At 44.4% G+C, this 21,498-nt stretch overlaps 1 protein-coding gene across 1 annotated transcript in view; it reads right to left on the reverse strand.

Annotated features, from left to right (window-relative positions):
* LOC124804663 overlaps window positions 1-21,498 on the reverse strand; it is a 52,850-nt gene that overhangs the window by 16,658 nt on the left and 14,694 nt on the right. The window contains exons 2-3 of the mRNA XM_047264903.1: window positions 16,266-16,376; window positions 5,525-5,661 (exon numbers count right to left, since the gene is read on the reverse strand). Of these exons, the coding sequence (XP_047120859.1) occupies window positions 5,525-5,661; window positions 16,266-16,376 (248 nt within the window). The remainder of the gene's footprint in view (window positions 1-5,524; window positions 5,662-16,265; window positions 16,377-21,498) is intronic.

Consider the following 21,498-nt stretch of genomic DNA (forward strand, 5'->3'; position numbering starts at 1 on the left):
GTTGGAACCTTAAATGACGACTGAAGTTGTATTGCCTGACCGGGATTCGAAATCGGCGCCTACCACCGTCGTTGTCTAACCAGGAACAGACGAGAAATGTCCAATGTTGGTCCACCATTAGCGAGATGTGCGCACGTGTAACTAGAAATAAAGCGACGAAAACATCTATGCTGACTGAGAGTCGAACGCCGGCACACATGGTTATGAGGACACGTTAATAATCAAATTCTTATTCAGTAGTAGCTAGGAGTAGCTTGTTTAGTTGCAAACCTTAAGGCCTTTCTCATCCCTAGCAACGTGTTGCGTAATATCTGCGATATCATGGTGTTAATTTACAAGTGGATTGACTGCCGTAAAGAGCAATGTTCTCTAGTAGTCGTGTATCATTGAGATGTAAATGAAGTGCCTCGGCCGAAAGTAATTTCCGTCGAGCAGCACGTATTGTTTCAGGGCCACTGAGTACATGTTATAAGTGCGCAAAACGTGTATTGTATACTACGTATATACTATTATTTGGAGAAGCTGCCGCCAAAACTGTTTACTTTTACATTCCGCTTAGTTGTCGTGGTTGAATACACGTTTTCTTAAGGCTGCATCTAATGCAGAGCGCTTACAAGAAACAATGGTTTCCTGCGTCATGCTATTGCTCGCTAGGTGAAATATTTTATGGTAGCTATGTTTAAAATGAATGTATTTTTGGACGTATTGTTCGTCAAATATTTGAATGAATCGTCAACTGTAGGTGTGCCTGCACATGTTATAGCATAATAGCTGTAGCTGCGTTAGTTTGTACTACAGACTTGGGTAGGTTAGGTGTAACTTTTGATCCTTCAATGGGTGATCGTGGCCTTGCGGCCCGGGTCTGAACTAGCCGCGGCTCACGAACTACGGGCCAGCCAGGCTGGCCGAGACGAGACGGAAGTGAGCGAGCTGGCGGTGGCGTTGGTGGGCCAACAGTCCGGGACGAGCCAGCACGGCTGCGTCGCATGCCTCTGCCCCTGCCACTCCGTTTGACGTAAATATGTTTACCTCCTCTCCTGGCATCAGTATAAGAGCGGCAAGCAGAAATACACATCAGGCTGTCTGCCGTAATGGCTCACTGGGAGAAGTCTATTCGAGATAAGAGTCGTCGCTCTCATTGAAGGAGGATGTTCCATCAGAGAACCTGGCAGACGATATGGCGTACCACATACCACTGCAACGAGATGGTGAAGTATCTGCCTTGAAAGAGGCACCACCAACAGGGCTCCTGGCTCAGGCAAGAAGAGAGTGAGCTCACAGCAGGAAGACAGGGACCAAGTGTCTAGGAGCAGAGTAAATCCCTTTCCGAACGTGAAGCAGTTGCGGCGGGAGACCAACTTCCCCGGCTCCAATGACACTATTTGCCTAAGGCTGAGGGACGCTGGACTGCATGCACGACGATCCGCCGTGAAACAAGAGCTTAGCGAAAACAATGTTTTACACCGGCTTGCATTTGCGGAGCTCCATCTGAGGGCGTCGTGGGACAACGTCATTTTCACTGATGAGAAGGTGTTTTCCATCAGAAACGACGATCCACGAATCGGTTACAGGCCGCAAGGGACTCGCCAACGACACGAATACGTAACCTGGACGAGAAGAAGTGGCCGGCTATCTGTTACCTGCTGGGGTTGGATTTCTGCGGGAGGGGGAGGAATTCTTCACAGGATAGAAGAAACTCTGGACAGCGTGCAGTATGCCCACATATTGGAAAATGTGATGCTTCCGTCAGTGCGAATGCTGTACGCAGAAGGGGACGTCACATTGCAAGAGGACCATTCTCGCATTCAAGTCTGCATTTGTTCAGCAGCGGCTCTCCACGATTGGCGTCAACGTCATGGACTGGCCGCCACGGGCTCCTGATATGAACCCCATGGAAAACATGTGGGCTGAGGTCGCCAGAACATTAACAGAGAACTGGCCACGAAACCTGCCAACTACTGCAGACGCTCTTTGGGACTGTGTCCTGGAAGCCTGGGAGGAAGTTGCTTCTTCAGGCTGCTACGTCCCACGGCTTATACATTCTATGTCAAGACCCATGATAGAAGTACAAAATAAAGAAGGATTCTGGATAAAATATTAGAGTCCTTAAAATGTTTTGTTATGTCTTCTTTTTCGTTATTTTTCCTCATTGGGAGCTAGTGGAAGATCGCGTGGCAAAAGAAGAGATACAATATGGGCTAATTTTCCTTTGAGTTGCCTCTTTAATTCAAGTGGTTTTTTTTGAATATACAGTTTGTTAAATATTCTATTTTGATTTCATTTATACCCTGTGTAGAAACTAATCAGCGTAGATGGACTCTGTCACAGGAGTCCTTGTTATTTCAAATACGTCTCTCTCTTCCCTTCCATCCATGAATATACCCTCCGTCCTCCACACAATACGCAAAGGATTTCATATTATGTTTACTCGTTGTTAATATCTCCTCTATTCTCTCTCACATTCTCTCTCTCTCTGACACTATCGCCGCTAGTGCCCTTCTATGCCATTCCCCCAAAACTTTATAAACAAATCTAGCGGTGTCCATTGACGCTACGTTTTCTCTTTTAATTGCTGCTGACTTTACTCTCTATCATTCCTCTCAACACCTATGAAACCGTATTCTTTGATCTCCCCTTCCCTATAACCCATTCTTCCTTCTGAAGACAATGCTTCCTTATCTCTCGGTCCTACGATAAAACGAACTGTGGCACACATCTAAGTAAGCAATACTTTGCAAGCATTTCACGCTTGTATTTTGCACTTCTGCACTTCTATCCATTCCCAGATCCCGCCCTCCTTCCTGTTACCCATCCCTTGACATCTGCATCTACATGTAAATGAATACTCTGCAATTCATAATTATGTGCTTGGCAGGGGGTTCTGTGGTCTGGTGGATTAACCTTGTACCGATGTGTAAAACGTGTGGGTTCACATCTTACGTCAAGCGTAGATTTTTAACACACGCAAGTAACTCTCCTTCACCCCTAGTAACGCCAAGTGCAGAACGCCAGTAAGCTCCGTAGTTCAATATCCGCAGTAAAGATAACTTCCCTTCGCTGCCGACTGGGGCAGAGCGGCATTTGTTTGAGCTGTGGCAGATGGAGAAACCCCGGAAGGCAGAGACTCTGTCACCAGCAAGCCGTCGTAAACTAGAAAACGTATTTCATTTAACGAACCAATGGCCATGTAAGTTCACAAGGCTCTTACTTTATTTGAAACTAAGACTTTGAAAATTGTGGTGCTGGACTGGGATTCGAATTCGATTTCACTGTGTTCTCCAAGATAGCAAACTCTTCTAGGCCTCCTCGAAAGGCACCTATCTGGATTCGAATTCTGATCAACACAAAATATTCACTATTTCATTTCAAGCCCTAGCATGTGCACTCTGAACTACTGGTGAAAAAAAGTTGCATTTTCTACGTCTCTTCGTGCATTGTCAGCTGTTACGTGTTCGTTTCAACTCACAGCCACATGATGAGCTCTTTATCACAACATTACAAGATCAAGCGTTTCCTTACATCTTTTTAAGTTCAAACATTCCTCTCCATCCCACTGCCGAACACGGATTTAGGTTTGACGTTGTGTTTGTTGTGATCACCAACGACGATATGTTTTGGATTCAACTTCTAGCCAGCAGAATATTTTCCATCACATCATTGAAAGTACAAACATGCCACTCCTAGCTATTACTGGAAAAGAATTTGATAGTTAAAGTGTCTTCATGACCACGTGTGCGGGCTTTGAATTCCATTCAGCACAGAACTTTTCGTCGCCTGATGTCTAGCTAAACATGCGCACATCTCTCTACTGGTGAATCAACAAATAGCTATTTATCGTCTGTTCCTGGCTAGAAAACGACGGCGCTAGATGCTGTGTTCGAATCCTAGTCAGGCAAAAACAATTCTATCGTCATTTAAGGTTCCAACATCTCGCTATTGGTGAAAACATTTGATATTTAACTTCTGTTTTTACGTACTTCGTTAACAATCCGATTAGGTGCTGGGTTCGCATCCCTGTCACAAGCTTTACATCATGGCATTTCAATTTTAAACATGAGCATACCTTGATCCTTGTGAATGACACCATATTAAACGTCGTTAGGGGTAGTTCCCAGAAAGGTAACTGTTATGACAGGTTTCCCAGTTTAGTACAAACATTTTCGTGATTTATTTTCAGGATCCGAATTGATAACTGATACTGGTGCAAACGTCTATACTTCACGTCTCTGTACGCCTAGTGATCGGGTCTCAACAAGGCACAAACAAGGCTTAGCTTAGTTAGCAATGGCTATAGGTGCTGGGTTTGAATCCAGGTCCAGAACGACGACGTTGGTCATGTCATTTATAGTTCAAATTTGTGTACACGTATCTGTTGATGTGTTACGAGAACAATGATATTACTGGTGATTCGCTGTTAATGTTGAGATTTCCGTAGAGTGCTTGTTGCCATTAATCACGTTTTTTTACTGGTTCGTCCAATATCCAGTTTCCAGAGCCACTCGCCGTTGAGCGACGTTCAGCACGTGGATGGAAAACATTTTCGAGAGCGAAATACTTTTTTCCATATGCCGTACAGCTTTGTAACTCCATATATTGCCTCAAGTATTTAATTTTGTCTAAGGATTACTGTACGATATACGTAAAATAATCCGTTTTCTCAGAACTTTTGAAATGTCACTTGGTGTAATTAAGGTTAGTTTATGAGCGTTAGGGGGTGTCTCATCGCTAAGAACGTGTTTTCTAAAATATTTTGTATGACGGTATTAGTTGACGCCTAGACTGGCTACCATAAAGACCTTTGGTCACTAGTAGTCTCTTGTGGTACCCATTGTGTGTAGTCATACAACTGTACCCCATAGGGTTTTGGTGTTTAGAGGACCTGCAACACAGCTACGTTATGTTGGTTGTATTTGGCAGTGACCCACTTTTTTTGCTGTCAAGTGTACATGTGCAAAATTAACAAAATGGTAGCACTTAATAAGTTAAGAACGAGATATTATGGTAAAGTGAAATTAAGTAAACTGTGAGGTAATGCAAATAAAAAACAATGCAATACACCAGGAGGGGAGGGGGAGGGAGGTGTTGGAGACAGCAATAGAGAAAAATGGGGAGGTGAAGGAACCAGGAGGTGATCAGGTGGACGAATAGGGGGCGTGGAGAGAAGGGGAAGATGGCAAAAACATAAACAACTAAAAAACATCTCTGATAAATTCTAAACGTCAACACCTCACGAAATGCTTTAACATCATAAAATATCGCCGTCTTGCTGGATACGTCAGCCTATTCCAGACTCTTCTCAATTTACAGACACGAGGAGAACATAAAAATAAAGACCATGCAGGAGGCAGCGATACATAGCGGGGTAAACAGAGCGTTGGACAAAAGGTGATTGACATTAATGTTTTCCAGGCGTACAGCTGTCAGCCTAAGTATGTTACGTTAAAGGGTAACTGCTCTGAATAGAGCGATGGCAGAAGCAGAAAATGACACGACTGCTGTGGAACACCAGAAAGCGGATACTTACAGAGGCAGGCTGCTGAAGGTGCCATTGATGTTCATCTCGTCGCTGCTGTCTCCCGGAGACTGTACCACAGTGAGGCATCCGAGCAGCGACGCACCCGGGATGTTGTACTGGTACTGCGCGTACCACGTCTTCTCCGCCTGTAAACGAGCGAAAACTCCCCGGTTGTCATTCAAGTAATGACGTTCGTAGGAAAGCGAATATAATTTAAAGTAACATGTATCAATATACGACGATTAATTTATTAGAAGTACTCGTATGTGAAGTAATTTGCTATTTGTGGATCTTTAGCTTGTAGTCGTTGCATGCCGTATATTACACCTAAATAACAGTTCTTGAGTCATCATTCTTCTGACTGGTTTAATGCGGCACGTCACGAATCCAATTTCCGCGCCAAACTTTTCACCACGCGTAGCAACTGCAGCCCACATACTCGATTACTCGCTGGGTTTATTCCAGTTTCTATCTGCCTCTACAGTTTTGCCCTCTACAGCTCCCTTTAGTAACATGGAAGTTATACTCTGATGTCATAACAGATGTACTGTCATCCTGTCCCTTCCTTCATATGTTACTTTCCCCACCGATTCTGCACAGAGCCTCCTCATTCCTTACCTTATCAGTCCACGTAATTTTCGACATTCTTCTCTAGCACCACATCTCAAAGGCTTGGGTTCTCTTCTGTTCCGGATTTCCCACAGCCCATGTCTCCCTGTCACACAGTTCTGTGCTCCAGACGTACGTTCTCAGAAACTTCTTCCTCAGTTTAAGATCTATGTTTGATACTTGTAGACTTCTCTTGGACAGGAATACTCTTTTGGCACTGCTAGTTTCCTTTTTACGTCCACCTTGCTCCGGCCGTCATGGGTTAGTTTGTTGCCTAGGTACCAGAATTCCCCAACTTCGTGATCCCCAAATTTTGATGTTAAGTTTCTCACTGTTCTCATTTATGTCGCTTCTCATTGCTTTCGTCCTCTTCGATTTACTCTCAAACCATATTTTGTGCTCACTAGACTGTTCATTCCATTCAACACATCCCGTAATTCTTCTTCACTTTCACTGAGTATAGCAATGTCATCAGCGAATCTTATCATCGATATCCTTTCACCCTGAACTTTAATACCACTCTTGCTTCCCTCATTGCTATTTCAGTGCACAAATTGAACATTAGGGGAAAAGACTAGACTCCTTCCCGTCCCATACAACCTTCTCTATCCGAGCACTTCGTTCTTGGTCTTCCAGTCTTATTGTTCAATCTTGTTTCTTGTACAAATTGTCTTTCCCTACAGCTTATCTTTATGTTTCTCATAATTTCAAACGTCTTGCAACATCTTACCATTCTCGAACGCTTTTGCCTGGTCGACAGATCCATTGAACGTGTCTTGAGTTTTCTTCAGTCTTACACACATCAAAAAAGTTTTGCATCAAAAAATGGTTCAAATGGCTCTGAGCACTATGGGACTCAACTGCTGAGGTCATTAGACCCCTAGAACTTAGAACTAGTTAAACCTAACTAACCTAAGGACATCACAAACATCCATGCCCGAGGCAGGATTCGAACCTGCGACCGTAGCGGTCTTGCGGTTCCAGACTGCAGCGCCTTTAACCGCACGGCCACTTCGGCCGGCAGATTTGCATCACCTCGGTTCCAAGAGTTCTGGATCTTGTACAGAAAATTGGAATGGAGATCAACATAAACATCATTTCCGCACTTTTATTGCTCTTGACAACCACACATTGCATGTTGTACCACCATACAGCGAGACCTTCTGAGGTGGTGGCCCAGATTCCTGTACACACCGGTACCTCTAACACCCAATACCACGTCTCTTGCATTGATGCATGCTTGTATTCGTCGTGGTATTCTATCCAAAAGTTCATCGAGGCATTGTTGGTCCAGGTTGTCCCACTTCTCAACGGCCATTCTTCGTATATCTCTCAGAGTGGTTGGTGGGTCACGTCATCCATAAACAACCCTTCTCAATTTATCCCAGGCATATTCGATAGGGTTCAGCTCTGAAGAACACGCTGGCCTCTCTAGTCGAGCGATGTCGTTATCCTGAAGGAAGTTATTCACAAGATGTGCGCAAAGGGGGCTCGAATTGACGTCCATGAAGACGAATGCCTCGCCAATATGCCGCCGATATGGTTGCACTATTGGTCGGAGGATGGTATTTACGTATCGTACAGCCGATACGACGCCTTTTATGACCATTAACGGCGTACGTCGGCCCCACATAATGCCACCCCAAAACGGCAGGGAACCTCCACCTTGCTGCACTCGCTGGACAGTGTGTCTAAGGTGTTCAGCCTGGCATGGTTGCCTCCAAACACGTCTCCAATGATTGTCTGGTTGAAGGCATATGTGACACTTATCGGTGAAGAGAATGTCATGCTAATCCTGAACGGTCCATTCAGCATGCTGTTGGGCCCATCTGTGCCGCAATGCATGGTGTCGTGGTTGCAAAGATGGACCTCGCCATTGACATCGGGAGTGAAATTGCACATCATGCAGCCTACTGCGCACAGTTTGAGTGGTAACACGTCGTCCTGTGGCCGCACGAGAAGCATTATTCAACATGTTGGCGTTGCTGTCAGTGTTCCTCCGAGCCATAATCCGTAGGTAGCGGTCATCCACTGCAGTAGCAGTCCTTGGACGTCCTGGGTGAGGCATGTCATCGACAGTTCCAGTTTCTCTGTATCTCCTCCATGTCCGAACAACATCGCTTTGGTTCACTTCGAGACGCCTGCTGGACACCTCCCTTGTTGAGAGCCCTTCCTGGCACAAAGTAACAACGCGGACCCGATCGAACCGCGGTATTGACAATCTAGGCACGGTTGAACTACAGACAACAAGAGCCGCGTACCTCCTTCCTGGTGGAATGACTGGAACGCATCTGCTGTCGGACCCCTTCCGTCTAATAGGTGCTGCTCATGCATGGTTGCTTACATCTTTGGGCGGGTTTAGTGACATCTCTGAACAGTCAAAGGGAATGTGTCTGTGATGCAGTATCCACAGTCAACGTCTATCTTCAGGAGTTATGGGAACCGGGGTGATGCAAAACTTTTTTTGATGTGTGTATTTCCATTATCAACCGCAACGTCAGAACTGCCTCTCTGGTGCCTTTCCCTTTCGTAAAGCCAGTTTTCTTTTCCAGTCTTCTGTATTTTATTCTTGTCAGCAAGTTGGATGCATGAGCTGTTAAGCTGATTGTGCTATGAATCTCGCACTTGTCGGCGGTTGCTGTCTTGAGAATTGTGTGGGTGATGTTTTGCCGAAAGTCTGGGTATATCGAAGGTCTCATACATTCTGCACACGAGCGTGAACAGTCGTTTTATTGCCATTTCGCCCAAGGATGTTAGAAATTGTTATGAAGTATTTTCTATTCCTTCTGTCTTATTTGATCATGCAAACCTCTTTTCAATTCTGATTGTAATACTGGATCCGCTATCTCTTCCCTGTTGACTACTGTTTTCTCTCCTGTCGCGTCATCACACAAATCTTTGCCATCTTAGAGGCCTTCAGTATATTCTTCCTGCTCGTCTGCTCTCTCCTCTGCATTTAACAACGGAACTCTCATCACACTCTTACTGTTACCGCCGCTGCTTTTAATTTCACCGAAGGTTTTTTTTTACTTCTCTATATGCTGGCTGAGTCCGTCCTTCCAACAATCGTTTTTTTCGATTTCTTCATATTTTCATGTATCCTTATAGCCTTAGCTTCACTGCAGTTGTATTTATTTTGCCGGCCGCGGTGGTCTCGCGGTTCTAGGCGCGCAGTCCGGCACCGCGCGACTGCTACGGTCGCAGGTTCGAATCCTGCCTCGGGCATGGATGTGTGTGATGTCCTTAGGTTAGTTAGGTATAAGTAGTTCTAAGTTCTAGGGGACTGATGACCACAGCTGTTAAGTCCCATAGTGCTCAGAGCCATTTGAACCATTTTTTTTGTATTTATTTCGTTTCTAAGCGACTTGTAGTTCTGTATTCTTGAATTTCACTAAACATTTTTGTACTTCCTTCTTTCGTCGATCAACTGAAGTATTTATTCTGTTGTCCATAATTTCTTCGCAGTTACATTCCTTGTACTTGTGGTTTTCTTTCCAGACTATGTGATTGCCCTTTTTAGAGATATCCAGTCCTCTTCAGCTTAACTGCCTACTGTGCTATATTCATCATGGCAGTATGTATACCCTCAGAGAACTTCAAGTGTGTATATTCACTTCCGTCTTCCGTATCCCACTTTCTTGAGCATTGATTCTTCCTGGCTAACTCTTAGGGTAGAAGGCATCAACCTAATGTAAATTACTCTCGTAGTAACTCTTACTTATTTAGTCTGGACTACTTTAGCAAATTACTTCTTTAGTAATATACTCTTTTAGTAGCTGTTGAAGAGGTAAATTTCTATTCACTTCTTTAGTTGTAACTAAAATAGAAGCGCCTTTTTACTAAGGAAGTAAGCTATTTCTGCACTCTGCTGGCACGTGCTTCACGTTCCCTCTCGGAAAATATTAACTGTCGACAGACATCATTGCATCACCTTTTGCGTAATTTATGTTCATCGTTATAATTTTAGAAGCTAGAAAGGATTATTAAATTGAATTATTAAAATTGGAAAGCGTAAATACTATTGTACCAATTAATGATAAGATCTGTGTATTATGAAAAAGAAACGTGCTATTAATGGGTGAATTTATTATTAACCCCGCCATCTACAGCTACCAACGTCCATTGTTGTTTGGTGACAAGTATTAATTTAAGTGCCAGTTTTGGATACGAGCTGGCAGAAACATGGAGATAGCCAGGAAACGTCCAAAAACATACCAGAAAATAAAAGAGAGCGGTTTGCTGAAATAATGCAAAAGTACATAAATACTATTGAATCTAGAAAGCACGACATCAACATGTCGAAAAGGAAACAGGATTCCTGTAGAAAAATACACGTTGAGTATAACGCAGAATCTCTTACGCAAAGATCACAAGAGCAGCTTAAAGTAATTTGGAATGACATGAAAGCGAAAGCAAAAAATGAAAGCTAAATACACTCCTGGAAATTGAAATAAGAACACCGTGAATTCATTGTCCCAGGAAGGGGAAACTTTATTGACACATTCCTGGGGTCAGATACATCACATGATCACACTGACAGAACCACAGGAACATAGACACAGGCAACAGAGCATGCACAATGTCGGCACTAGTACAGTGTATATCCACCTTTCGCAGCAATGCAGGCTGCTATTCTCCCATGGAGACGATCGTAGAGATGCTGGATGTAGTCCTGTGGAACGGCTTGCCATGCCATTTCCACCTGGCGCCTCAGTTGGACCAGCGTTCGTGCTGGACGTGCAGACCGCGTGAGACGACGCTTCATCCAGTCCCAAACATGCTCAATGGGGGACAGATCCAGAGATCTTGCTGGCCAGGGTAGTTGACTTACACCTTCTAGAGCACGTTGGGTGGCACGGGATACATGCGGACGTGCATTGTCCTGTTGGAACAGCAAGTTCCCTTGCCGGTCTAGGAATGGTAGAACGATGGGTTCGATGACGGTTTGGATGTACCGTGCACTATTCAGTGTCCCCTCGACGATCACCAGTGGTGTACGGCCAGTGTAGGAGATCGCTCCCCACACCATGATGCCGGGTGTTGGCCCTGTGTGCCTCGGTCGTATGCAGTCCTGATTGTGGCGCTCACCTGCACGGCGCCAAACACGCATACGACCATCATTGGCACCAAGGCAGAAGCGACTCTCATCGCTGAAGACGACACGTCTCCATTCGTCCCTCCATTCACGCCTGTCGCGACACCACTGGAGGCGGGCTGCACGATGATGGGGCGTGAGCGGAAGACGGCCTAACGGTGTGCGGGACCGTAGCCCAGCTTCATGGAGACGGTTGCGAATGGTCCTCGCCGATACCCCAGGAGCAACAGTGTCCCTAATTTGCTGGGAAGTGGCGGTGCGGTCCCCTACGGCACTGCATAGGATCCTACGGTCTTGGCGTGCATCCGTGCGTCGCTGCGGTCCGGTCCCAGGTCGACGGGCACGTGCACCTTCCGCCGACCACTGGCGACAACATCGATGTACTGTGGAGACCTCACGCCCCACGTGTTGAGCAATTCGGCGGTACGTCCACCTGGCCTCCCGCATGCCCACTATACGCCCTCGCTCAAAGTCCGTCAACTGCACATACGGTTCACGTCCACGCTGTCGCGGCATGCTACCAGTGTTAAAGACTGCGATGGAGCTCCGTATGCCACGGCAAACTGGCTGACACTGACGGCGGCGGTGCACAAATGCTGCGCAGCTAGCGCCATTCGACGGCCAACACCGCGGTTCCTGGTGTGTCCGCTGTGCCGTGCGTGTGATCATTGCTTGTACAGCCCTCTCACAGTGTCCGGAGCAAGTATGGTGGGTCTGACACACCGGTGTCAATGTGTTCTTTTTTCCATTTCCAGGAGTGTATAATGAGAACAATTTCAATCTGACGGTGGAGTAGGTGAGACGAAGATTGACGATATAAGCCAAATGGTTGTCGATATGATTCCTCAAGTTTTCGAGGGAATAGGTGCAGTTAACGACAATGACACATCTGAAGATAATATGATACTTTCAAGCAACTTCGATGACGATAACTGCTCATTAGGCTGCAATGAAACTGCTAAAGGTCGAACTTTATCCCATAGTCATGGATAGAAGTCGGCCTGCATTCTCTGGTGGGAGCTTAGCAGAAGATGCACCCAGAGGGAGAGAACATGCGATTGAAGTGAAGAGCCGAGAGTTGTTGAAAAAAGGTGACGAGCTTCATTCCTTAAAAATGTGTTTAGTACGAGAGGAATAAAATTAAATAGAAACACATAGAGAAATCATGGAAGAAGAGCAGAATCGTAAAATGGAAATTATGAATAAGTTCAAGAAAGTAATGGAGCAAACCTCAGACCCCAGTTCTTCAGACAATGAGCTCGAGGAATGTAAGTTTTTGTGAATGAATTAGAAAATATTCATATGTATGAAACATCTTCTATTTCCTTGATATCTATTTCAAATGGTTAATATGTTCTTGTTTCTTGTAAGGCATAATATTTGTGTTTATCATTTCAGGAGCGGTACTAATTTTTGTTAATACCACATTCTAATATTTATCTGAATTTGCAATATTATAAACTAAGCCCGTTTTCTAGAAATAATCGAAACATTGTATGACTCTGTATACTCAGTTAAGAAATAAAATGAGAATGTTAATCTCCTAGCAAAAAAAAAAAAAAAAAATATATATATATATATATAAAATAAAAAATAAAAAAACAGCATAACTATAAAATTACACATAAATAATATAAATCACTTTTCACTCCAGTAGTGACAATACGTTGGCTTATTTATTTATTTAAGAAGGGAAAGTCTTTACACTAACTTCTAATTTTACGAGCAAACTAGGTACAATTTTAAATACAGTAATTATGTATCATAGACCTTCTGGCAGCTGGGCCTGCAGCATTTGCTTCTGGCTGAATTGCATATTGTTCGATGTCATACACCTCCACAGCATCAGGATGAAACACATCTCTAACTTCTATTCCATAGCTGTGTAGAACTGCAGCAGCCACAATAACATCCCCACACTTGTTTGATTTAAATAGCATTGTTTGGTGATAATTTGGAAACGTTGCTTCCAAACACCGAACGCTCGCTCTATTACACATCTGGTAGCAATATGGGCTCTGTTGCAGCGCCGTTCTGCTCCTGTTTGGGCCCGGAACACAGGCGTCATAAGATGTTTGGAGAGAACATACCAATATCTCCAACAAGGAACCCATCTTATTGTCCATTTTCCAATCCTGCAGCAATTCTACTATTGTCCCAAATGCGTGCATCATGCGTGGAACCCGGACAACGATCTACCACGTTCAAAATCTTCTTATTGGCACCACAGATGATTTCTGTATTGATAGGAAAAAAATTCTTGCAGTTTCTGTATAGTTCTGCTTGTGCTTCAGAAGAACAAAGTATGGGTATAAGTACACTATCTACGGCCCCTATAACACCTGGGAATTCGCCAGTTCGATAGTATTCCCTTTTGTTCTTCGATATATTTTCTTGGCTCTGTGGCTTGGACACATCAGTGGCTTTAAGACAATTAAACTGTTTATCGCACTATTAAAAGCTTTTCCAGCTGTAGTACAATGGATATTAATGAGATCCCCTGCTACTATTTGATAAGTATTTGTGCGAAAGATTCGCAGTTCACAAAGAAGTTGCAGCACAGGAGACAAATCACAGTTCCTGCCAGTGTTATGCTGCAGTAACGGCTCCAGCAAACCGAGCAGCATCTCAAAAGATTCCTTACGAAACCTAAACCCCTCTTTGAAATCACTGCCGCTATACGTCACAAACGGGTCTCTTCTCTTCATTACTACTCTCGTTCTTGGGATGGTTCACGTCTTCCTCCATCTCCATATATTCTTCGTAGTCCAGTCAATATAGAGAATTCGACATTTAAAACACAGAACTTAAAGATCGCACCTAACTCTCTTACTTTACTCCTACTACTGCGTAGGAGTAAATTTTGGTCCTATTTCCTCCTCATGTTACTAACGCAGTAGCGTACTCTTAAATGGTGCTCTCCACCAGCAATGGAGTAAATAAGTTTACTTCCGAAGCAAATGAAAAATTTACTCCTGGAGTAATTTACTCCTTTAGTTCAGTAGTATCGACTAGAAGTCGCCGATTTCCATCTCTCTTTGTAACTTACTAATTGGTTTCACTTACTCCTGGTTGTTGCTCGCCACCCTCAAACTTCAGCCTATTTTTCATACCGAGTTAGATGGCGCAGTCGTTAGCACACTGGACTCACATTCGGGAGGACAACGATTCAAACCCGTGTCCGGCCAACCGGGTTTAGGTTTTCCTTGATTTCCCTAAATCGCTTTAGGCAAATGCCCTGACGGTTCCTCTGAAAGGGCAAGGCCGACTTCCTTCCCCATCCTTCCCTAATTCAATGGGACTGATGACCTCGCTATATGGTCCCCTCCCCCAAATCAACTAACTAAAGAACCTACTCTTCATAATTATTAAATTGCTATTGGGGTGTATATCTGCTGCTTGGTAATCCTTACAATTCAGTATCTGATTTCCGAATCTCTGCCGGACCATCATGTAATCTTACTAGAATGTTTCCGTATCTCCCAGCCTTTTCCAAGTGTGCGTCTTCCTCTTGTGATTCTTAAACAGAGTATTCGCTATTACTCATTGGTATTTATTGCGTAACACAATTAGTCGTTCTCCTCTATCGTCCCTCCTGCCAAGCCCATATTCTTCTTTTTTCTTCTCCTTCCCATACAACTGGATTGCATTCCGCCATGACTACTAGATTTTCATCTCTCTTTGCGTAATGAAATGCCCGTTCACTACCCTCATATCCTTTCTCTGTCGGTTCATCCTCTGCTTGCGACGTTGGTATGTACACCTGAACTGTTGCTGTCGCTGTTCGTTTGCCGTCGATTCTGATGAGTACAACACGACCACTGAACTGTTCACAGTAACCCACTTTCTCCTCTTTCTTCCTATTCATAATGAATCTTACTCTCGTTATATGATTTTCTGCTGCTGTTGGTATTATCCTATGTTCATATATCCAGAAATCTTTGTCTTCTTTCCATTTCGCTTCAGCGACCCCCCCCCCCCTTATCTAGATTAAACCCCTGCAGTTCCGTTTTCAGATTTTCTAACTTCCCTACTTCTGTACCACTTTCATACTTCTTACTTTCCACGCCACGGTTCGTAGAATGTTACCCTATCGTTGGTTATTCGGTCTTTTCCTCATGATCACCTGCCCTACTGCAGCCCCTCCAGGAGTTCCGAATATGGGACTAGTCCGGCGTCTTTTGCCTATAAGAGATCATCATGACACATTTTTTTCCAATTAACGGTCATGTGACCTGTGGATGCACATTATGTGCGTTTAATGCAGTGGTTTCCATTGCAATCCGCATCTTCATGCCGTTGATCATTGCTGATTCTTCTGCCTTTAGGGACAGCTTCCCACCCCAACAGCAAGAGAGCGCTGTGAACCTCTTTCGGTTCCTTCGTCCTCTTTGACAAGGCCGTTGGCAGAACAAGGGTGACTTCGTATTCCGAAAGATATCGGCTGCCGTTGCTGGTGATTTTTATTCAAAATTTAAGCACAGTGGCGAGGTTCAAACCTGGCACTGAGGCAGTTCTAACCCTACAGTAGACCACATGTGGAACAACCATCTAAACAATATATGACACGGCTCTTTCAGTCCACAAACGCCAGTTCTAGCATAACGATGTTGGCTAATTCCGAAATCTATGACATGTATCTAACAATACTACATCCACGAATTACAATGTTTCATTATTTTATATAAGTCCGTACGTTCGAGGTATATTTCTGCATTCCATGCACGGTGGTGCTTAGATCAGTTTTATGGATCAAAGCATCATCATGTGAGATAATATTAAATTACAAGTAACAAATCCCACAACCTTTTTCCAATAGAAATTTTGTTCAATGGTATGCATCCAGCACATAATAACTAGGCGTCTGGAATTTCCTTTAGCTCTATTTGCATTCCTGTCTGAGGCTGAATCTGTTGGTTTGCTTTGGTAGTTCGTTTGTCACGTTTATGACTCAAACCACTGTCTATAGGTCGGAAGACAGGATAAAAACAGTTCACTTTACTGAGAGCATCCATCTTCCTCCGTTACACTTTCTCCAGAGCTTACCGTGGTGATGTTGAGGCTCTCAGTGGAGGCATCAGGCAGGTTGCAGAAGAGGTCGTTGAGGAACGAACCCTCAGCCAGCAGAGGCAGCAGCAGCAGCACACCCAGGAACATCTGCAGCCAAGTTCAGGATTTTTTGTTACACAAGCTTTACTGCAGTTATACTCTCGAGCCATTGCTATGCCTTCACTAGTAACTACTTAAACGTCTCTCACTTTTTTCCGATTTCAAGTCGTGTTGCTGTAACATCTACAGTGGTATGGAGTTACAGTGGATTCCTTCGACATCTACTCGACAAAATGTACGTACTTAAAGAGTGGAAAGCAGCACCGGTCTCACCAGTACTCAGGAAAGGACCTAGCAGTAATCCGCTGACCCATATCACTGACGTCGATTCGCTGTAGGGTTATTGGACAAATATCTTATTCGGACAGTATCTTGAAGAAAATGAATTATTGACACATTTATTAAAGAAAACTAGCTGAGTACCTGGCGTTATTTCAATCATTTATCAGTTCATTTCCTCTTTACCCCTCTCTATCTCCTCCTTCACCTTCATCTTCAGCATTGCCTCTCTGTGTCCATCTCCTCCACCCCTCTCCACTCTGTCCATTTCCATCTGCCCCTCTCTCTGTCCATCACCTCCTCCCTCTCTGTCAATCTGCTCCTCCCCCTCTGTCCATCTGCTCCTTCTCCCTCTGTCACTAGCCTCCTCCCTTCTCTAATTCCAACTCCCCCTCACCATCTCTTTGTCAATCTTCTCCTCTCCTCTTTCTGCCCACCTCCTTCCGCTCTCCATCTACTCACTTTTTCTTTCTATATCTCCCTTCTTCTCTCCCCTCTCCATTTCCTCTCCTTTCTCTGTCCATTTGTTCCTCCTCCTCGGTCTGTTAATCTCATCCTCTCCCTCTCTCTGCCTGTCTCTTCCTCCCCCCTTTCTATTTCCTCATCTTTTCTTTCTCTATCCAACACTTCCTCTCCCCTCTCTTTGTCCATCTCTTCCTCGTCCTAACCATACCTATCTCCTCCTTCCCCCTGTCTGTCCATCTCCACGTCCTCCCTTCTCTCAGGCTGGTAGTTTTTCCCCATAAAGTATTTCTTTTTAGATCCTAACTACTACGTGTACCAGATTCTACTGATATCGTTCAAGGTGTTTCGCATGAGCTTTTTACCCATGGCTTTGCCCTCACACTCTCATGCCAAATACGCCAAATATATTTCACATACTTAACATATATCAGGCGTGACTACGAAGTCTTTCGCGACGGAGTCCTTGCATAAAAAGTTCTCGGTTTACTTGCCGCGTCAAATTTGGATTAAATCCCAAGCTTTCGACACACTTTGACGACCACCTCTTTATGAAATGACTGACGGAACAGCCATGGGTTCGCCACTGTCACCAGCCAGAGTTAATTTTTTCATCGAGTATTTCGAAGAACGAGCGTTGAACAGTGCTCCCTTACGTCCATCCTGTTTCTTCAGGTATGTTGACGATACGTTTTTAATCTGGCCACATGGCAATGAGGCACTGCAACAGTTTGTTGATCATTTGAATGGTATACACCAGAACATAAGATTCACAGTGGAGGTGGAGAAGGATGGGAAGTTATCCTTCTTAGATGTGCTGGTGGTGCGAAAATCAGATGGGCGTCTTGGACATTCTGTGTACAGAAAACCGACGCATACAGATTTATATCTAAACGCGCGTAGTTTTCACCACCCAGCTCAGAAGAGAGCTATGCTGAATATCTTGGTACACAGAGCAAGGACTATTTCAGACAAGAATCATATCGGCTCCGATATTAACCATCTGACGACGTTATTAAGAAAAAATGGATATTCTAATCGTGATATCAGATCTACTCTGGCGAATAAACCTAGGAAGGATGCTGTTCGAACAGATCAAGAGGACCAACACATCGCGCGGCTACCATTCTGCAGTGCAACGACCAGCAAGATCGCCAGAGTCCTCAGCCTGCAGGGAATCAGACCAGTCTTCCGGCCACCCAGGAAGATTAAGGAAATGTTGCGACCCGTGAAAGATAATCTCGGCCTGAGAGTACCGGGAATTTACAGCATTCCTTGCGAGTGTGGCAAAAATTATGTGGGGCAGTCTGTAACAACTGTTGCCGATCGCTGTGTGGAACAACAGCGTCACCTGAAATACAGGTATCTAGCAGAAATCAGCGGTGGCTGAGCACAGTTTGTTAAATAAACATGAGATTTTATTCGATGAAACAAAATCACTTGCTCACGCTTCAAACTATTGGGACTTTGTCATCAGGCAAGCAGTTGAAATTAGACTCTGTGAAAATAATTTCAGTAGAGACTCCGGTTATGCACTCAGCAATGCATGGAAGCGCGCAATTGACAAAGAAAAAGCGCAGAGGGAGACTTCTTACATTCCTCGCAGTTCTCCGCCTGTTGCGATGGATGGCGCTCCAAGCAACGCTGGATAAAGCGCGCAAACAGAATCTATGGACATAGAGGCCGCCACCTCCGTACTCGCCGTTTTCACCGTGACGTCATCCAGCCAATGAGAAGCCGTCCACTACTTATAAAATCGGAAACGTCACCGGTCCACGACAGTCAGTTTTACCCTTGACGAAGATGACGGAGGTAGTCATCGAAAGCTTGGGATTTTATCCCAATTTGACGCGGCAAGTAAACCGAGAACTTTTTATGCATATATCATGCGTATTTGTACACTTATTTCACGTGTAGGTCTAGCGGTTTTCGCCCTACAGATTCATTTCTAGGAGGGCAGTTCAATAAGTAATGCAACACATTTTTTTTCTCGGCCAATTTTGGTTGAAAAAACCGGAAATTTCTTGTGGAATATTTTCAAACATTCCCGCTTCGTCTCGTATAGTTTCATTGACTTCCGAGTGGTGGTAGCGCTGTACGGAGCTGTTAAAATGGCGTCTGTAACGGATGTGCTTTGCAAACAACGGGCAGTGATCGAGTTTCTTTTGGCGGAAAACCAGGGCATCTCAGATATTCATAGGCGCTTGCAAAATGTCTACGGTGATCTGGCAGTGGACAAAAGCACGGTGAGTCGTTGGGCAAAGCGTGTGTCATCATCGCCGCAAGGTCAAGCAAGACTGTCTTATCTCCCGCGTGCGGGCCGGCCGTGCACAGCTGTGACTCCTGCAATGGCGGAGCGTGCGAACACACTCGTTCGAGATGATCGACGGATCACCATCAAACAACTCAGTGCTCAACTTGACATCTCTGTTGGTAGTGCTGTCACAATTGTTCACCAGTTGGGATATTCAAAGGTTTGTTCCCGCTGGGTCCCTCGTTGTCTAACCGAACACCATAAAGAGCAAAGGAGAACCATCTGTGCGGAATTGCCTGCTCGTCATGTGGCTGAGGGTGACAATTTCTTGTCAAAGATTGTTACAGGCGATGAAACATGGGTTCATCACTTCGAACCTGAAACAAAACGGCAATCAATGGAGTGGCGCCACACCCACTCCCCTACCAAGAAAAAGTTTAAAGCCATACCCTCAGCCGGTAAAGTCATGGTTACAGTCTTCTGGGACGCTGAAGGGGTTATTCTGTTCGATGTCCTTCCCCATGGTCAAACGATCAACTCTGAAGTGTATTGTGCTACTCTTCAGAAATTGAAGAAACGACTTCAGCGTGTTCGTAGGCACAAAAATCTGAACGAACTTCTCCTTCTTCATGACAACGCAAGACCTCACACAAGTCTTCGCACCCGAGAGGAGCTCACAAAACTTCAGTGGACTGTTCTTCCTCATGCACCCTACAGCCCCGATCTCGCACCGTCGGATTTCCATATGTTTGGCCCAATGAAGGACGCAATCCGTGGGAGGCACTACGCGGATGATGAAGAAGTTATTGATGCAGTACGACGTTGGCTCCGACATCGACCAGTGGAATGGTACCGTGCAGGGATACAGGTCCTCATTTCAAGGTGGCGTAAGGCCGTAGCATTGAATGGAGATTACGTTGAAAAATAGTGTTGTGTAGCTAAAAGATTGGGGAATAACCTGCTGTATTTCAAAGCTGAATAAAACAACCCCTGTTTCAGAAAAAAAATGTGTTGCATTACTTATTGAACTGCCCTCGTACACTGTTCAATGTTTATGGCGTCGTATATTTTGAACTATGTGCTGTACGATGATATAATATTCCAGTTACATGCACTGGTATATGTGCCTACTATGTGCGTAATGCGTTGTGAATAGGATTAGTAGTAAAAAAAGATAATAGATTAAAACGTCATACGTCATTCCAGAGTTTTTCACGCATCTCAGTATTTGCCGTTGCATCCCTTGAAGTATGTCTCGGACAAAGATGTATTTTTGTAGGTACATGCAGCAGCAGATGTGCGTACTGTTTGCGAAAACTGTTGCGAGTAGAATTGGTAGCAACGTAGCAGTAAATGTAAACCTCTTGCATTTTGCGGTAGTTCCTTACTCATCTCATTGTTTACGACATCATATCTCCTGAACTAAGTGTCGTGCAATGATAAAATTTTCCTGGTACATTCAATGGTACATATGAATGCTGTGTGCAAAATGTGTCACGAATGTAGTTAGTAATAAAGAAGCAATAAATTGATTGTCATCCTACATGTAGCAGTGCTACTGCAAGAGCAGCGAAAATGGGATAAGCTATAAACTTTCCTCCTTTCATCATTTTGTGGGGCCAGAAAAAGTTTCGCAAAGGTTTTAAATTGTGTGATACTAGATGACTAAAATGAGGGTGCTCATGCGTCGTGGCCTACACTGATTTTTCACCGCCACCTCTTTGGTAGACGTGTGATTATTACCCCCCACAGTGATTCTTACCAGACAGTACGTGATATGTGTAACAAGTTTGGTTGAAGTCGGTCCAGTGATCTGGGAGGAGATGTGGACTACACATACGCCCGTACATTCATTTTTATAATATATATAGATATCGTTCTTGTGAAACACAAATAGCTCTTAATTTGCCGAAGTACACTACTGGCCATTAAAATTGCTACATCACGAAGATGACGTGCTACTACAGACGCGAAATTTAACCGACAGGAAGAAGGTGCTGAGATATGCAAATGATTAGCTTTTCAGAGCATTCACACAAGGTTGGCGCCGGTGGCGACACATACAACATGCTGACATGAGGAAAGTTTCCAACCGATTTCTCATACACAAATACGTTCTTGTGATGCCTCGTGTAAGGAGGAGAAATGCGTACCATCACGTTTCCGACTTTCTTT

Source organism: Schistocerca piceifrons, chromosome 7 (genome assembly GCF_021461385.2).
Source record: "Schistocerca piceifrons isolate TAMUIC-IGC-003096 chromosome 7, iqSchPice1.1, whole genome shotgun sequence".
In the NCBI taxonomy this organism is placed as follows: domain Eukaryota; kingdom Metazoa; phylum Arthropoda; class Insecta; order Orthoptera; family Acrididae; genus Schistocerca; species Schistocerca piceifrons.